We start from the raw sequence: 17,560 nt of genomic DNA, 5'->3' as shown, positions 1-17,560 counted from the left end.
CAAACTCCTGGGCTCAAGTGATCCTTCTGGCTCAGCCTCCCGAGTAGCTGGGACTACAGGCATGTACCACCATGCCCAGCTAATTTCTTTCTATTTTTAGTAGAGACGGGGTCTCGATCTTGCTCAGGCTGGTCTCGAATTCCCAAGCTCAAATGATCTGCCCGTCTTGGCCTCCCAGAGTGCTAGGATTATAGGCGTGAGCCACCGCACCTGGCCTTCAAATGCACTTTCGATAGCTGCAAAGATGACTACATTTCATGGATTTTGAATTGTCATCTATGTGAATGCATTTGCTGTTCAAAAACTTAACTTTTAAAAAACCAGTAAATGGGAAAATAAAATATAATCTACAGGTATAAACGGGTACAGTGAAAATGCCTTCTTCCATTCTGGCCTCCCAAGCCCCCATCTTCCCATCCTGGGAAGCAACTGCTCTGACCAGGTTCTTGTACAAACTTCCAGAGGTTTCTATGCATATATATTGCCCCTCCCTTTTTCACACAAATGGAGGCTTCCTATATATTCTGTGATGTTCTACATCTTTTCTCTTTAATGATGGAAGTTACAGACGTAGGAAGTTTCCTCGTTTCTTTTTTAAAATAATGGACTATTAAATGGATATTATTAATAAATGGATAGTTATTTCCAACCTTTGGTTATTACAGAATATTGTTGAAAAGAATAACCACGTACCAGTTCATTTTGCATGTGGGCAAGTGTATCTGTGGGAGGAATTCCTCAAAGTCAAGTTGCTGGGACAAAGCATATATATGCATTGTAAATTTCATAGCCACAGAGCCATGTATATCACCAGTCCCATTTGTAGGTGAGGAAATGTACCAGGACTCCCACGAAACTGTTAACACTGATCACCACTGAGGAGAACACATCACGCAGGTTTCTGTCTTTGACAATCTCAACACAAACCAATGCTAAATCGCAGGCCTGACACGAAAATCCCCCAATCTCTCCAGGAAGCTGAGCTACATTTCACTCAAGTGGAGCCCAAAGCTCTGAGAGGTTCATAGGAGCCCGGGGGGCAGGCAGGGGACACCCATGAGAGAAGGGGGACCGTGGCCCTGATCACCAGGAGGTTGCGGCTGCCTAGCACAAGGCCATGGTCGCAACCTGACAGAGATGATTTCTGGTGTCACACTCACGTTGTTGATCATGAGGTGCATGATGGTCTTTGGCATTAGGTCGCGAATGGACTTGTTGATGATGGCCACGTACGAGTCCACCAGGTTGCGGATGGTCTCCACCTGCCGCTCCAGCTGTGGGTCCATGGAGAAGGTGTTCTCCTGGGCCCCGTCCTCGTTTTCTGCCTGTAAACGGAAGGGGGGTTGGTGGTGAGGGGTGACTGCAGCCTGAAGCAGTCTGGGAGCTTCCTGCCTGTCCCACCTGTAGCTGACCCTTTTTGAGGCTGGCCCCTGGCAGCCCTATTGGCACCATGTGGCCCTGCCTGGCCCTGGCCAGACGTGCCCAGACCTGGGGCGACCCTGGCATAAGCCGGGTTGGATCCTGTCACCCGAGGACTGGAACAACATGTTAGTTTGTTGGGGTCTGAGGGCGGCTGTGTTCACGCTACGTCAAGGACGGGAGGAGAAAAGAGACAACAAAGCAGATGGAATCCCAGTCTCTGTGTGTCCCTGTCCTTGGCTTCAGTTGGAGAACTTTCTGGGCACTGAAGACAAACCGTCCCCCTTTTTGCATTTTACACTCAAGTGGCTGTTGGCTAAGTGCCTTCAGAGAGTCCTGGCAAATACAGCCTGGAAGTGGCCTGCCACGTGGGCCAGCATGCCTTCCCCTCCAGATGGGGTCTGCTCAGCTCTAGGTGTGCGGGCCAGGCAGGGTAGCTCCTCACCTGGTCCTTCTCGGGGTAGACCCCAGCTCGGAGGAATGAGGCCTTCCAGCTGTCCACGTCCTCCTGGGAGTCACAGGCCAGCTCGATCTGCCGCAGGTCCTTGTAGACATTCCTGCGGCAGGAGGGAGGGGCGCACACTTGACCCTGCCCGTGGACATGGCTGACCACCAGGAGACGGAGCAGGGACTCAAACTTGACCCACAAACTCCTAACCCAGAGGTGCCAGGGTGTGCTAGCACCTTCGCTAGGCCATGCAGAGGGGTTGCTGTGAGTTACGCCACCTACAGCAAATGGCATAGGCCCTAGCACGGGGCCTGAGCTCAGAGAAAGTCGGCATGCAGTGGAATCTGTGCCCTAAGGTGACTTCTGTCCTTTCCTGGGAACTGCCCGTTCTGTCCTTCCCGTGGGAAGGAGGGCCAACGACCCCCGAGATGGGCATGTGTCCCACGACAGCCACCCCTGGTTGGGCAGCTCCGATCCAGGCGTTTTCAGAAAGGCCTAGAGCAGCGTATCCACCACAACTTTCTGTGATGGTGGAAACGGTCTCTACCTGCGTTGTCTTATGCGGCAGCCCCAAGCCACAGGTGGCTTCTGAGTGCTAAGAATGGGGCCAGGGAGACGGAGGAGGTGAATTTTAAATTTTATTTCATTTCAATTAATTTACATTAAATAGCTCATACCTCCCAGCTGCCTCCCTGATGCCCCTTCTCCCTTGGCATGGCCCGGTGTGCGTTCCTGACTGTCCCCAGGTCTACCTGCCTATGCCTTCCCCAGCTCAGCCAATGGCAGCAGATCGGTCCCTGTAGGAGATCAGACCCCAATCCTTGGGGTCGGCACCAGCTCACCTTTCCTTCTCACATCTGCATCCGCCAGAGCATTGGATCAGCTCTGACGTTGCCTAGAACCTGCCATCTCCTCCCCTGTATCCTTAGCCCCACGGGGGTCTCATTCCATCACCACCCCCACCTGGACCAGGCAGTCGCCTCTGCCCTGGTCCCCCGCCTCCTGCCTTTGTCTATTCCCCGCACAGCCAGCAGAGGGCGCCTGTGAGCACCTGAGCAGGCCCGGGGCCCTCCATCTGTTCAGAAACCTCCATGGCTCCCACTTTCCTTGGACCCTCCCTCAGTTCCCATCTCTGCCCATAAAGGTCGTCTCTGTCCCAGCATCGGGAGCACCCGTGGCACTTTTCTATTTCTTACCCAATTCTTTCTAGAACGTTGAGTCCCTAGAGCAGGGACCGAGAGCAAGTATTCAATGAACGCTGTTGAATGTCTGTGGACGAGGCCACTGGTCTCCATCCCGAGCCCGCCCCGGGCCCCTGCGCGCCCTCACCTCTGCTCCGTGTTGAAGATGGCGTAGACGTGCTTATTGGACATGAAGCCTTTCTCCACGTCGCGGATCTTGAGGTTGTCCAGAGGCAGCATGTACTTTTTCTCCTTCTCCTGTGGGTGGAAGGGGAAGGGGTCACCCTGGGCAGTCTATGTGACAACTCAGGATGTCCCAGGCCAGAGCATGAAGCAAGGGCCACAGCCAGGACCTGGTGTTCCCTGTGTTGGTCGCTGCTGCAGATTAACTCACCTGCCACCGCCCTCCCTCCATTTACCCCGCCCTGGCCACGCTGGCCTCCCAGCCCCGCCCTGAGCGTCCCAGCTGGGCTCCTACCCCAGGGTCTTTGCACATGTGGGGCCTCTGCTCCCCCTCCGCCCGCAGGGCTCCCTCACCCTGCCACCATCCTGCATTCTCTTCCCCACAGGTGTTTCCTTGCAGAACACACCACACCATGTGTCTTACACTTATGGACCTAGGCGACTGACTGCCTGCCACCGGACAGATGCAGCAGCTCCTCAAGGGTAGATGCCATCTGTTTGGTTGACCTCTGACACTCACAGGGGATGCTCGAATCAGTCAGCTTTGACTGTGCCCAGAACCCAACCATTCCTCCCCTCCAGATGGGGTGCCTGGAACCACCAACAGGGTTTACATCCTCCCAAGGAGCCTATGACTAAGTTACCACCATGAGCCCATTTTACAGAGAGGGAGACTGAGGGACAGAGAGGACAAAGCTGGGATTTACAGCCTGGCTGCTTCAGACAATTCCAAAGCTGGAAAAATGATGGCTGAGCCCAAAGCTACAGAAGTGTCACTTCCTTCCTAAGGGTGGCCTCGTTCAGCAAGCGCTGACCAAGGCCCGGGCACTGCCATCCCCATCGCTGTCAGGGAGGCAGCTCAGAGAAGGTGCGCCCCTCGGCCAGGGACAGAGGCTGGAGAGTCACGGAGCTGGGGGTGGCACCAGAGCTCGGCACTCACCCACCCATGTTGGCTAAGCAGCTGCTGTGGTCCCAATATGGAGCTGGGCCCCTCAGGGACATCATTTGTGGTCCCCATAATCCTCTGCTGGTAGGGGTGCCAGGGACGGAGGGGGTGGCCAGGGTCTCTACATCTGGAAGCCCAAGTGCAGGGTCAGGGCCCTCCTCCCAAGCCCACATGATCCACAGCAGCGGCTCCCAGTGACCGACGCCAAACGCTGTTCGGCCTTCAGTTCACAGAATCCTCCCCGCTCCAAGCTGCTTATGGGGACACCACACTCAGAGAGGGAAGCTGGCCACTCAGGGCCACACAGCGGGACCTCAGAAGCCAGGTTCTCTGCACTGCACCTAGGGGGACCTGCACCACCTGGGCGCCTTTGGGGGAATTCTCACATGTCCCGTCACTGGGACATGGCCCTGTAAGAGGGCCCCAGAATGAAGCCTAACATGGCTGCTGCCTCCAAATGCAAGAGCAGCCCCGGTGACGGGGAAGGGGACGGGGGCTCCTGCTGGGAGCTTCAGGACTTGGCAGGGGAGGCGGGCAGCAGGCTTGGCACATGTGGTGTTAGAAGCTCAGCACAGCTGAGGTCGATGCCAGCTCTGCGCCTGCCCTGCCATGTGCCCTTGGGCTGTCGTTTCCCCATCTGTGCCTCAGTGAGGACACTGAGCTGTGGACTCGGCCATGTGAGAAGCTCTGCGAATCCTGCAGACACGGGGCTCATGGGGCCCGGGAGGGTTTCTTTTGTTGCCCTTTCCGGTGGCTCTAGGGTCAGCCTACAAGGTTCTGGGCCAGGAGGAAGCAGGGCAGCTGGGGCGCCACAGAGAGAGGGCACCCTGCCCCCATTCACAGCGCAGCAAAGACAGGCTGTATCCATCATCCCCAGCCTGGGTCCCGCAACCTCTCAGGGAATAGTTCTGGGGGCTTTAGAAGAGGCCGGGGGCGGGGGGCTTGGTGGGAAAAGCCTGGAAGTCTGCACTCGGGCCTCTGCTGCCTTGACCTTATCGTGTCATAAGGCCGGAATCTTCCAGCCAGCCAGCCAGGCCAAGTAACTGAGTCACAGTCTGTCCCGGTTCCCAGCAAAACACCACATCTGGAAGTGCTTAGAGTGTGATTCTGCCCAGAATGCAGTGGCTGCCTTTCTGGGGTGGCCGGCACGCACACTTGAGCACACACACACACATGCACAGAACACACATGCACGCGCACATGCACGTGCGTGCACACACACACACACACACACACACACACACACACGCATGCGCACGCCCTTCCTCCCTGTCCCGACCCCCAAAGAGCTAGACCTTCTCCTGCACACTGAAGCCACAGACCCAAACCTTGCTCCTGCCTCCTCCCCCTCTCTTTAGGATTTCCTGAAAACCCAGAACTTTCTCCAGATGCAAGCGGGCCCCAGCCTTGCCACGTCAGAAGAGTCAAAGCGGATTGTCACGGGAGGAGTAGTGGCTTCCTCGCCTGCTCAGAGGCACTGAGGCTCAGCGGCCACCTGGGGGGGCCCAGGGACAGACAGCCGGCCCCGCCAGCCCAGTGTTCAGACTACCTGTTCAGAGGGTGCTGAATGCGTACAGTAGTCTGCACATTGGTTAGGCTGGGCTCGGGCGAACGGCAGGACACGGGGCCACCTCCTGGAACCCCCAGCTTTCTGCCACCCCCAGAGCGAAGCAGACGTGGAGGTGAGTGTCATCTTTCAACACCCGCTTTCCACTGGGATGGAGACTCAAACAGAAGATTCTGGACTAAAGAGGGCCCGGTGGGAGGGGAGGCTCCGAAAAACGGCAGAGGGACCCCCCCTTCTGCCTGCCAAGGCCAGCCAAGGGGCTGGGGGCTCTGGGGGAATCATTCCTTTACTCCTACCCCATGGCTGTAAATGCCTTCTCTTGTTTATTTTATAAATAAAGACAGACTGATCTCTTGCCTCTTACCGAGGTCTCTTAAGAAGGTGGCCGCCTGTCCCTTGGGAGTGTTGGCTACATGGGGGACGCCAAGGATCCCTGCTGGGATCCCAACTCAGGCAGTGAGGGTCCGGATCCCACACCTGCCGCTCGGATCTGACCGGCTTTGTGTCTGGGAGGCACGCAGGGCCCCCTTTGCAGCCTGCCCGATCCCATTACAGCGTGCCCAACGCTCCTGGCCCCGGCCTGGGCCCTGAGTGGGGAGTCAGGGGCTCGTGCTTTTAGACCCCAGATGAGGAAAACACCAAGGGCTGTCCTCAAGTTAAGAAGAGGCGCTCTGAAACCCAGACTTGCAATGCCAGTGGCCGGGCAGTGGCTCGGGCCCAGAAACCCCTGTAAGGCTCCCACCCAGGGGACCCCATAAGGCCCACCATCCCCTGAGCCAAAAGGCAGGAGACCAGCCCTTGGCGTACCTGACAGCAGACACACCACAGCACAGTCCGGGTTTCAGGTGGCGACGTGAGAAGAGGGGAGAAAGGGTGAAAGTACCACCTGTGCCACCACCCCAGCCCAGCCCTTTTGAGGCATGAGCCACTGGACCCAGACGCGTGGGGTTTCTTAAACCACCCTGGGTTTAAGAAACAGTCACCCGACTTGGGGGGTTCAGGGCTCTCAAGGCTCCAGGAACTTTCCAGGGCTGAGTCTCTGGCCTTGTGTGGAGGGGGATGGGCACATACGCCCCATCCTCCCACACGCCCTCCCTGAGAGGCATCACGTCAGGCCTAGGCTGTGGGGAGGGGTCCGGTCTCGGGGCTGAGGTATCCCTCAGGTCGGGGAGTGTGGGCCCACAGACACTCACAGGCCAGGCGCCCACCCCATGGGGGACCCTCCCCTGCTCAGTAAAGGGGGGACAAGCCACTGCTCAGAGCCTCAGGCTCCTCACCTGGCAAATGGAGGTGACAACAGTGCCATCCCCAGGGTGGTGTGAGGGTTTACTAAAGAGGGGGAGGAGGGTGCCCTCCACAGGTGGCCTCGGTGGGCTCCCACCCAGCCAGCCTGGCACAGGGCAGGGGCTTCACAAGCACGAGGACCGCCCTCGCCCTGCAATCTCCCGGGCTGCACCCTAAGCCCAGGTGAAGCACACGCGGTCGGGCTGGGCCGGCTGCCAGCGAGCTCCCAGCAGGGGGCGCCTGCACACAGCATACCCCAAAAGCCCAAGACGAAAGCAGGTGGGGCGGACCCAGGAACAACCAGCACATGCTCAAGGTCATGCACAGCTCTGGAGCCAGACCTCAGCCCGCGGTGTGGTCGGGGGCAAAAGTGCAACTCTCTGAGGCTCCATGGTGCACTGGCGGGATGGGGGGTAGTTCCCTCCTGCAGAGCATGGCTGGGGAACTAAATGGAGGTGACCACCAGGACAAACCACGCTGGGCTCACAGCTCCCGGGCTCTTTCCTTTCCCTGGGCCACTAGAGGCCACCGCGCAGTGATGGGCTCAGGGTAGCCATCTTGGACCACAAGGGGGACCCCTGTGTTAAGGTGGCAACAGGGGAGGCAGGGCCAGATCCTGGACAGACGTGTGGCACAGGCGACCAAGCTCACCAAGACACGAGCAAGAAACAGACTTCCATCCTTGCAAGTCTCTTTGCTTTGGGCCTCTGTGACAAACCCAACTCAATAGCCTTGAGGCCTCTAAACTTCACTGTGGCCAAGCACCACAGAGTGGGCAGGGACCATTCTACCCCACTTCACAGACAGGGAAACTGAGGCCCTGGCAGGTCCCGTAGGCGATGGAAGCCATGCACCCCCAGGATGGAAGCCCCTGACCCACGGCTGTGCCCCCTCTTGTGAAAGTGAGGCTCTCAGGGTGCCCTGGACGCTGCGGCCTGTTTCCAGCCTGCGGGCAGGTCCCTCACCTGCCACCCCCCTTCCCTCCTCTGGAAGCCCACCTGCCACGACGCCTGACCCCACAGGGCCTGAGACACAGTGTGTGCCACGGGTGGTGCACCAGGGCACCCTCCAACTCTGGTAACGGTCCCAATGGTGAGCTCTGGGGCATGCTGGGACAGCGATGGCGTGAATGCATGAGTGCCACCCGGAAGGAGCGTCCAATCTCCCCACCCCTGCTGCCACTCACCTCCTCGTCCTTGTACCATGACAGTGACTCGGCTGTCAGCACGAACCAGTACTCCTTGGAGCCGCCCTTCATCAGGCTGATGTTGTTGATGGTCAACCAGCCCCTGCGGATCACCTGGAGAGGAGCGTGTGGCTTAGCGGCGACCAGCGCCCCGCCGCCCCGGCCCACTCCCCAGCACAGCGGCCAGCGCCCTTGCCCACACAGCAAGACGGAAAGCCGACCCCGGCAGACACCTCCAGCCCGAAGCCAGGAAAGCCACTGCCGCCGTTCCCCAAGCACTTCCACCAAACAGACACCGCCTCCCTGGGCCTGGGACTCACGGGAACCAGGGCACCCTGACAACCCCTCTGCACTTGGAGTTAGTTTAGCAAAGGAGGCAAAATGGCGCCTGGTGGAATGGGGTCCAGAGGAGGTGTCTCCAGCTTGTGTTTGGGGCTGTGGCATGTGGAACGTGACACCTGAAGGTGGCGTGTCGCTGCAGGGCTGGAGGAAGCGCCCCTGCCGTGGAGGGTCTTTCTTGCTCTCTGCTCGGGGGGCTGTCAGGCAGAACCTCACCGTGCACAGCCTTGACTGCTGCCCTCGCTGTGGGCTCACATGCACTCAGCTCACCAGCTATGGGGGACAACTCCACCCAAGGGACTGGGGACAGAGGTTTGAGTCCAGGGGGCCTCCTAAGGGACCCCACAGGGACTGTCAGGGGTAGAGATCATGCCCTGTGCTGGTGTCAAGCCTGGTGGCCACACTGCTCCCTGACTGATACCTCAGGGCTCTGGGCTGGGAGACCCCATGGATGGGGCTTCTGTGGCCACACTGTCATCTGAGTTGGGGGGCAGAAGCCAGGCCTGAGCAGGGGACTCACTCTGGACTGGGGAACCCAGGACAGCAGGAAGCACATGGAGACACAAGCAGGGCCGCAGTGGCGATGGGCCATGCAGGCTGCACAGGGTGGGCCGAGCGTGGCTGGGGACAGCTGCAAGGGCTGGCAGAGCAGGAGCACCAGAGATGGGGCCCCCGGGATCAGTGTGGGCGGCTGCCCTAGTAGGTGCTCTCTCAAGGACTTCACCTTGCCTGCCCTGACCTGCCCTGCCCTTCACCCCTCCACATGGCTGCATGTGGGCTCCGATAAAGACAGGTGGTTATGGAGCTCTCTGCGCCATATGGAAGTCCCTGCCCAGGCTGGGGACAGCATGTGATGCCACCTGGTGCCCCTTGTCAAGGCCAAGGGCACCGACTTTCCCTGCCTGGGATGATGAGACCGCTCTCAGGACTCTTGTAACTATCTGGGGCAGGTCGTGACCTCTGGGACCTGCCCATCCAAGGCTGTCTGGCAGGTGATGGGGTAGGGGCCAGCAGCCCCAACAAGGTCACGGCATCTTCCCTGGCAACAGAGTAACTGGCTCTTCCCCGTTTGACCGGGGTGTCCCAACGTTCGCACTAAAGGCTCAGCGTTCTGGGAACGCCTTCATCTACCCAGGGTGGTAGGGTCGGGGGTCACCTTGCCTGGTCTCAGCCCAGGGCCGGGCACAGAGCAAATGCTTAGCAGACCTTGGTTCAGTCACTGAATGACAACCAGGGGAGGGAGAACAGGGGACAGGCTGTCAGGGCTCCCACAGAGGAGAAATCGCCACATGGTGACCCCTACCCCCACTCCCAGGCCCAGCATGGCTCCCCAAGGTGACAGATGTGCCCGACACTCCTTCCGTGGCCTAGCATGTTTTCCTCCACCCAAGGTTTGTAGCGGTCAGAGCTGGCGGATGGGCTCTGGTTGTGCCTTGGGGTACATGACCATGGTGGGGGACATGGCCTGGGTCCTGGCTAGGGATGCTCAGGGAGCATGAGCTATTGGTCGGGCCTGGCCAAAACCCCCGAGATGCCCTTCCCCAGAAGGGCTCAGAGACGAAATTCCCCCCGGGGAGCAGCAAGCTGTGGGCGGCAGACACAGGCACTACCGAGTCCAGAGAAAAGGGAGGGGCTGGGCCTCCCCATCAGAAAGACAGATGTGTGCCAAAGGGACACATCCCAAGGGGACTGGGCTTAGAAGGAAGCAGGGGTGGGAGGCAGAAGAGGCAGGCAGGGTCCCGCGGGCTGGGGTGCACAGGGACAGGCATGCAGGCACATGGGGGCGGCTCGGGCAGCAGGCCGGGGGTGGCACAGCGAGGACCACAGGCAAGCTGGGCCAGCTCCTCCCAGGGTGAGGGTCCTGGCCTGAGTCACCCGGGCAGGGAAGGAATCCATGACTGGGAGACCCAGAGGTCACAGCCAGGCTTATGGCAGGGCTGGGCTGTGTGGGGCTGGGGGTGTGGCATTTGGTAGGAAAACAATGACTGAACCTCTCGGAGTAAGAGGTGAGCAGGTGCCTGGCCTGGCCTGTTCGGGGGAGGACACTGTACAAGTGCAAATGTGACTGGGGAGGGACACGTGGAGAAAGCAGGAGCCACGGCCCCAAGGCCCACTGAGTGGTTCTGCCACCACGGCCATCCATCCAGGCTGTTACTTTGGCCGTCTGCATCTTCTAGGACCTGGGAACAGTGAGCTCTGGCACAAGATCAGCCCGGCTACTGGAAAGATCCTAGGGTCACCAGAAGATCCCTGCCAGAGGGCCGCAGCACAGCCCACCCAATGCCTCAGTGGCTGGCAGTGGGGGGACATCCCGGAGCAGGGAGCCTCGGTCAGGGCTGGAGGCCCAGACTGTGCTCTCCGAGGGCAAGAGCTGGGGTGAAGGCCAGCTGCCTGGACGTGAGCACCCTGAAACAGGCTCAGGCCCAGAGGTGAGCAGTCTCTGCACAAGTGTTACCTACAGCAGGGGTAGCAAATACGATTGATCATGGTGGGCCACGCCAATCGATTGGCAGGAGCTGCCTGCAGCACTGTGCTGAGAATTCTGGGCGAGGTGGGAATGGGTGCTAGGATCAATTAGCAATGTCTGTCACAGGCAAAGGATGAGAGAAGGGAGCAAGTGGAACAGAATAGTCTCACCAATGAGCAAATCACATCTGCCATGGAGGCAAGAGGACAGTGGCATCATCTACAAAGGAGGTCCCTGATGGATTAGTCATGCCTGCCATGGGCACAGGAGGCATTTGGCACAGAGGGGAAAAAAACTATAATCAGACAGTTAACACCTATCTGCCACAGAACAGGAGTGATGGCATGCTTATTCGGAAAGAATGCCAGGATTGATTAGCAATGTCTGCCGTGGGCACAGTATGTAGGAGAGGTACGAGGGGAAGGAGTGCTGGATCCATTAGTCATGTCTGTTATGGGCACAGGAGGGGAAAATGTCTGGGTTTGCACGGGAGACAGAAGGAGCGGCAGCAGCAAGAACAAATTCCAGTAGGGTTTGAGCAAAATCTTCTATGGCCAGGGAGGTGAGGGGAGGCAGACGCAGTGTCAACCGAGTATTTGCCATCCCTGACCTACAGGAAATCAGGCAAACCTGCCAGGAATTGGCTGCAGGGGTGGGCCTCCGAGAAGGGTGGCAGTCAGGTTAGTGTCTGTGTGAGTAGACTTACACCCAGGGCAACGCAAACGAAGTTCAGGGTCAGCCATGGCATGGGGTTTCCAGGTTAGCTCAATTTTTAGTATTTTTGTTGTTTTTATTGTTTTTTGCGGGAGGCGGGGAGGGCATGTTATGGGGTGGGTGGGGTCTCCATCACTACTAAGTTCTCTAGCGTTTGCTACCACACTAAGCAGGTACTTACCAAGATCTCCCCCTTTGAAAACGCAAAGTTAGGATTGTGGGTAAATCAAGGAAGAGCAGGCAGAGGAAAAGAGACGAGAGGGACGTGAAGGGGACAAAGAAAAAGTGGGAATAGCACAAAAAAGGGGGAAGAGAACAGCAGAGGGAAAAAACAGCAAAAGAAAAAAAAATTACATGCTATTAATCAAATTCATGGTGTTAATAATATTTAATTCATTATCATTTCCCGAAACAAAAAAGCAACAACATATGTATTACCTACGGCAAGCGCGAAAAAAATTCATGCAGTGGTTATGTTCGTCCTTCCAACGGGCTCTATAACTGTGTGAGGGAAACAGCAGGGGCCCCACCCCCACCCGATGTGGAGAAGGGAGGAGGTTGGTGGAAATTTTGCAAAGATAATGGGTTTTCTTATCAAAGAAAAGAAAAAAAGACACCGATGCTGGCAATTTATAAAGCCATTCATATTTCACATGGCACCGAGCTAGGGCAAAATGTCAAGGTAGAAAACCCTTCATGTGGCTCAAGGTTTCTCCAGGTGTAGGGCCCCCTGAGCTGCTGGTGACAATGCAGCCTCCCACCGGTTCCCACCTGCAGGCTCCCAATCCCTGGGACCGAGCTGGAAAGGCTGGATGAGGTCAGAGACCTCTGTCTTGAGGGTCAAGGTCTAACCCTGGCCTTGGATATCAGACAGGAACTTCTGGGTGGGTGAAATTTGCCCCCTAGACCCTGCCAGAGTGTCAGGTCTTAGATCGTTTTCCAGAAACATCAACCCCTAAGTGGACAACAGAGGCCGAGAGAGTGGGTGGCCCTGTGTTAAGGCTTCTGGCATGGCATTCCATGGACCAGATGCCATTGCTGGGGCTTGGTCGCCCCTTAGTGCCCTCCCACCCCCCAGGGTGGAGTGGCGGGCTGCGGAGTGGGTGGCTACCTGATTGGGGATGGCCCTCTTCTTGTTCAGCTGCGTACTCCTCTGCTGCGCACTGAAACCAAAGCACAGGGACGGTTCATGCGGATGAGACGCCAGGAGGAATGAGGAACAAGGCCCTGATCTTAGACCACCCTGGAAAGTGCCAGTTATTTCCAGAAGTCAATAAATTCTGGAGCTTCTCTAAGAGGGAATACGAGAAGCTGGAGTCCCAGGTGGCTGGGAGGTAGCCGTGGTGGCTCCAGGGTCACCCGAGCAGCAGGCTGGTTGGGGGTCACTAACTTTTCCCAACTCTGATCCCAACACCGGGTTGTAAGCCGCTCTAACCACAGGACAGTCTAGCCCAGGAGATCTGACCAGGTGACAGCTGTTCACCATGAAACGCCACTCATCTTGCACAATTCCTGACTCAAATCCAGAGGACATTCAAGGTCAACTGGGCGTGTTTTCTGCAAGCTTCCTTATTTGTCTATAGTCCCAGATCTCTTTTCTTCTTTCTCCACCCTATTTCCTGGCTAGTCCATGCTGCATTTTGTAAGTGGGCACCTAATCTATCCCTTGCTGGTTCTCTTATATATTCTACTCTGACAACCCCATCACCACCTGCAAACAATTTATATCTCCTGTTACTTATCCCCAGTATTTTCTTTTCTTATCATATTGCTTTAGCTGAAACTTTCAGAACGATATGAAAAAGCAAATCAGCCTGGTCACATTCCTTTCCTGACTGCTTCTGGGGTTTGGCTTTAGAGTTCAAGTTGGCTGTCGGATAAGGCAGAAAGTAGGCTTCTGTTTCAAGTTCAGTGAAGTCTGCAAAACTAAGAATGGAGGCAGAATTTTATCCAATGATTATGCTAACATTCAGTGAGTTTATTCCAGGGCTTTTGCTCTGGGCCCTGTTTTGAGTGTTTTGAGGGCAGTGAGAAGCCCACAACTCTAAGTACAGGAAGGAGTTTGATCAATGGCAGTTGAAGGAGGTGTGACCAAGCTAAGCCAACCTTTGCAGCGATGGCTGGGTGACAGTGAGGTCCGTGATGTGCTATTTCCTAAGGGCTTCCTGGCTTGCACCCTCACCCCAGCTCCCTCAAACAGCAGCCCACATGGTGACCCCTCTCCCTTGCCTGGAATTTTCCACGTGCCTTGAGGAATAATCCAACATCCTCCCCTTGGCCTGTGGGGCCCTCCTGGTGACAAGGTTCGGTCGCCTGCCCTCTCACCTCCACCTTGCCTTGGTTTACATACGCTGTTTTGTCTTGCAGTGTGACTTCCTTATTCCCAATTCTCTGGGGTCCCCTACCTGTCATCTGGCTGTCACAACTCCCTTAGAAAGGTCTTTCCAAGCCACATCCTAGGTCCCCTCTTCTACTCCCTTTTCCTTGTGTTTTTTTCTTTTTTGAGGCAGGGTCTCAGTTTGTCACCCAGGCTAGAGTGTAGTGGCATCATCATAGTTCACTGCAGCCTCAAACTCCTGGGCCCAAGCCATCCTCCTGCCCTGGCCTCCCAAATAGCTGGGACTATGGAGGTACACAACCATGCCCAGCTAATTTTTTGTAGAATAGGGGTCTTGCTACATTGCCCAGGCTGATCTTGAATTTCTGGCCTCAAATAATCATCCCGCCTCGGCCTCTCAAGGTGCTGGGACTACAGGCATGAGTCACTGTGCTCAGCCCCAACCCCATTTTCCTACTCTCATTGTGGTTGTGACACTTGGTTTGACGATGCCATCTCCACAGCCCGCAGGCTGAACGGGCAGGAGCTACAGCTGGCTTGTCTGCTGTCCTAGCCTAATGGCCCAGCACTGGACCTGGCTCTGAGACAGCATCCTGTAGCTCCTCAGTGGGCCCTGTCCCACCCAGGGCTGGGGCCACCCAACCAGGGTGTCCCCATTCACACACCAAGGGAAAGGCACACAGCAGGCAATACCCACCCGGTGACCAGCTGCTCAGTATAGTAACAGCTGGGGGAGGTGGGAAGGCCCAGGAATCCAGAGGAAAGAGTGGAGTGGTCAAAGGAAAAACAGGAGAGAGTGTGAGAAGGAACTGTGGATGAAGTGTGAGAAGCAGAGACATCAAGGTGAGGAAAAGACAATAGCAGTGCAACCAAAGAGGGGGGACCCGAGGCAACGGCCCTCGCACACCTGGAGGCCGGAGGAGCAGGGGCAGGAGGGGCTGCCTCCTCCAGGGCCGGGTGCGGCCCACATGCAGGGCTCCCTAGGCCACCTCCTGCAGGGACAGCTCAGCTTGTGTGGGCTCAGGGAGGAGCTCCTGATGACACCCTCATTCCTTCCTTCCTTCTTCCACTCACCTCCTTTGTGTGCAGCACAGAACAGACCCTCAAACAACTCCATCAGGCCCATCGATAAACGTCCACCCAAGTGACTACATAGCCCAAGACGTGGCTCTAGAGGCCGTCCTCCAGGAAGCCTGCCCGGACCATCAAGGCCAGACTAGGCCACCCTTGGGGCTTCCCTGTGCCCTGCAGAGCCACCACCAGCACTGAGCATGCCGTGTCCTAACTGCCTGGGTGCCGGTCTGTCCCTGCCCCTGGGGGCCTTCATCTGTGGGTGGGGGCCTGGGTCTAGGCTTACTCACTGCTTCATCAGAGACCTGGCAGGACAAGGCACACCGCGATACCTGCTAAACTACAAGGAAGGTGGCTAGTGAGGGGCTGTTATGCTACCAGCCTCAGGCTGGAAGACTTTCGTGGGCCATGAGAACAATCCAAGTGACGCCTAAGCTCACTGAGGGGGTCCAGGGGCTGATGGGCGACACCTGAGACAGCCAGCATTTGTATCTACATCCTGCCGAAAGCAGAGACCCATGCCCTGGCCCCTCATCTGGGTGCCATGGAATGTTCTGGTGTTAAATCTACAGTATATGCCTAGAAGACAGAAAGACCCCAAGCGGCACTTCCCAAAGAGCAGCCTCCGGAGCCCTGAGCCTGTGAGATGCTGTCTATGAAAGGGCTGAGTCTGGGAAAAGGACACATTAGTTGATGAAGGCTCTGACAAGTCCTGCAAATGGGGGGAGGGGCACAGGGGAAAGCACTGCAGCTGGCTGGCCTGGCCCTTTCTCCAGCCGTCTGACCACAGGACTGCCCTCTGTTCCTTCCGCTGACTGCTGGGAGGGCTAAGGGAAGGTTGTTGGTTGGGGACCACTGGGACAGGAGCCACTATTAGCCCAGGAAAGCTTCCAGGTGTTGTCAAGCCGCTCTACCTTCACCCCAGGACCCCTGACAGAGACCTTCTGAGGGAACCCCAACTGCACCACCTCCCTGGCTCTGAATGGCTGCCAACCCATCAGCCACTGTCCCCAAAAGTACATACTTGGCGAATCCAATGAAGTCCTCATGGTTCGTGTTGATGTAGGACTGTTCGATGTCGATCAGAAGAAGAATCTGAGGGAAAGTGGGGGTTACCCTTGAGGGAAGGGGCCAAGCATGGTGGAAGGAGCAGGGCTGCAGCATGTCCCACACCGGCCAGCAGGGGGCGCCCAGGAACCGGACGGTGTCCCAGGCACAACAGGAGCCGCATCCCACCACGCGCACCCCAGGGGAGACCCGCAGGGGAAAGCGGAGTGGGTGCTTCCAGAAGCCAGGGCCTCGCAGGCAAGTCAGCCTGGGCCAACAGAGCAGCGCCAGAGAGCCCAGCAAGGTGGACAGGGGTGTGGCCTCTAGGGCTGACCACTGAGGGTCAGAGTCTCGGCTCGGCCACTAACTGGCCACGTGACTCTGGCCCTCATGTTACCGAGCCATGGGATGGGGCGACAGATGCCCGACCGCAAAGGGTTCAACAATTTCCAAGGCCCTCCCCACCTGGCGTGCTGTAAGCCCTGCATTAAAACTGCAAAGCTAATTTGGCCAAGTGAAAACATTAAAATATAACACAACACACACAAGCATCTATGCACGAGTGTACACATATGTACACACACACACACACACACGAGCTGGAAAGGATTCACTCTCAGATAAGGCACCTGCCAGGATGCTGCTGCACTTGCTGAGACCCTCTCGAATCCTTTGTGTCCTATTTTGCCCAGGATGGGGTTGCTCTATGGGAACCACAGCCCCAGACAACTGGTTGGCCTGGTTCCCATTGAGAATGGTCTAGGCTGCCAGGGGGGAGGGGCTTAGGTGGCCCCCACTGGCCCTGGGCCAGTCCCTTCCCCTAGATGTGCCTCTGAGTCCTCAAACATAAAACAGCACAAAGCACTGGGACCTTGTAGGATTGCCGGAAAAACGCTAGAGTGCTCCGTCCGTGAGAGGGCCACTGTTCCATAAGACCTGAGTCTCACCAACCCAGGACTCTTAGATCACACCCGGCAGTGTCGACTCTGTCAGGTGTCAGGGGCTGTGATGGATTCGGAAGGGGCAGCAGCATTCTCACTAACAATAACACAGGGAGTCAGATGCTCTCAAGCTTTTGATAGAGCTTCCCAGCTGTAGCAGCTACGAGGAAACAGGCACAGGTGGACCGGGGCTTAGAGGGGGCAAATAGCCAATCAAAACTGGGGAACTCTGCGAAGGACCAATGAGCTGGTTTCGTCCCCATCAATGGCAAGGAGAGGGACTGTCCTACACAAAGCGATGTAAGGAGCACATACAACACACACACTCCATTCGAGTCTGATTTGAACAAACAGTTGCAAAGAGGCCAGCGAGGACAACAGAGGGACGTGACTCAAAACAGGTGTGGGGTGGTATGAAGGCGAAGTGAT

The 17,560-nt window shown here is 57.0% G+C and overlaps 1 protein-coding gene across 11 annotated transcripts in view; it reads right to left on the bottom strand.

The window, feature by feature from the left end:
* Positions 1-17,560, bottom strand: part of DNM2 (dynamin 2) — a 76,266-nt gene that overhangs the window by 4,787 nt on the left and 53,919 nt on the right. For 8 of the 11 annotated variants that reach the window (XM_045545936.1, XM_045546009.1, XM_045545918.1 and 5 more), the window contains exons 12-18: positions 16,168-16,238; positions 12,846-12,897; positions 11,916-11,927; positions 8,215-8,328; positions 3,197-3,306; positions 1,865-1,976; positions 1,161-1,325 (exon numbers count right to left, since the gene is read on the bottom strand). In XM_045545936.1, coding sequence (XP_045401892.1) covers positions 1,161-1,325; positions 1,865-1,976; positions 3,197-3,306; positions 8,215-8,328; positions 11,916-11,927; positions 12,846-12,897; positions 16,168-16,238 — 636 coding nt within the window. The remainder of the gene's footprint in view (positions 1-1,160; positions 1,326-1,864; positions 1,977-3,196; positions 3,307-8,214; positions 8,329-11,915; positions 11,928-12,845; positions 12,898-16,167; positions 16,239-17,560) is intronic. The other 3 variants (XM_045545986.1, XM_045545991.1, XM_045546000.1) reach the window with 1 other exon arrangement.

Source organism: Lemur catta, chromosome 1 (assembly GCF_020740605.2).
Source record: "Lemur catta isolate mLemCat1 chromosome 1, mLemCat1.pri, whole genome shotgun sequence".
NCBI lineage: Eukaryota > Metazoa > Chordata > Mammalia > Primates > Lemuridae > Lemur > Lemur catta.
The sequence above is the reverse complement of the archived record's forward strand: the minus strand, read 5'-3'. Positions and strand labels throughout refer to the sequence as shown.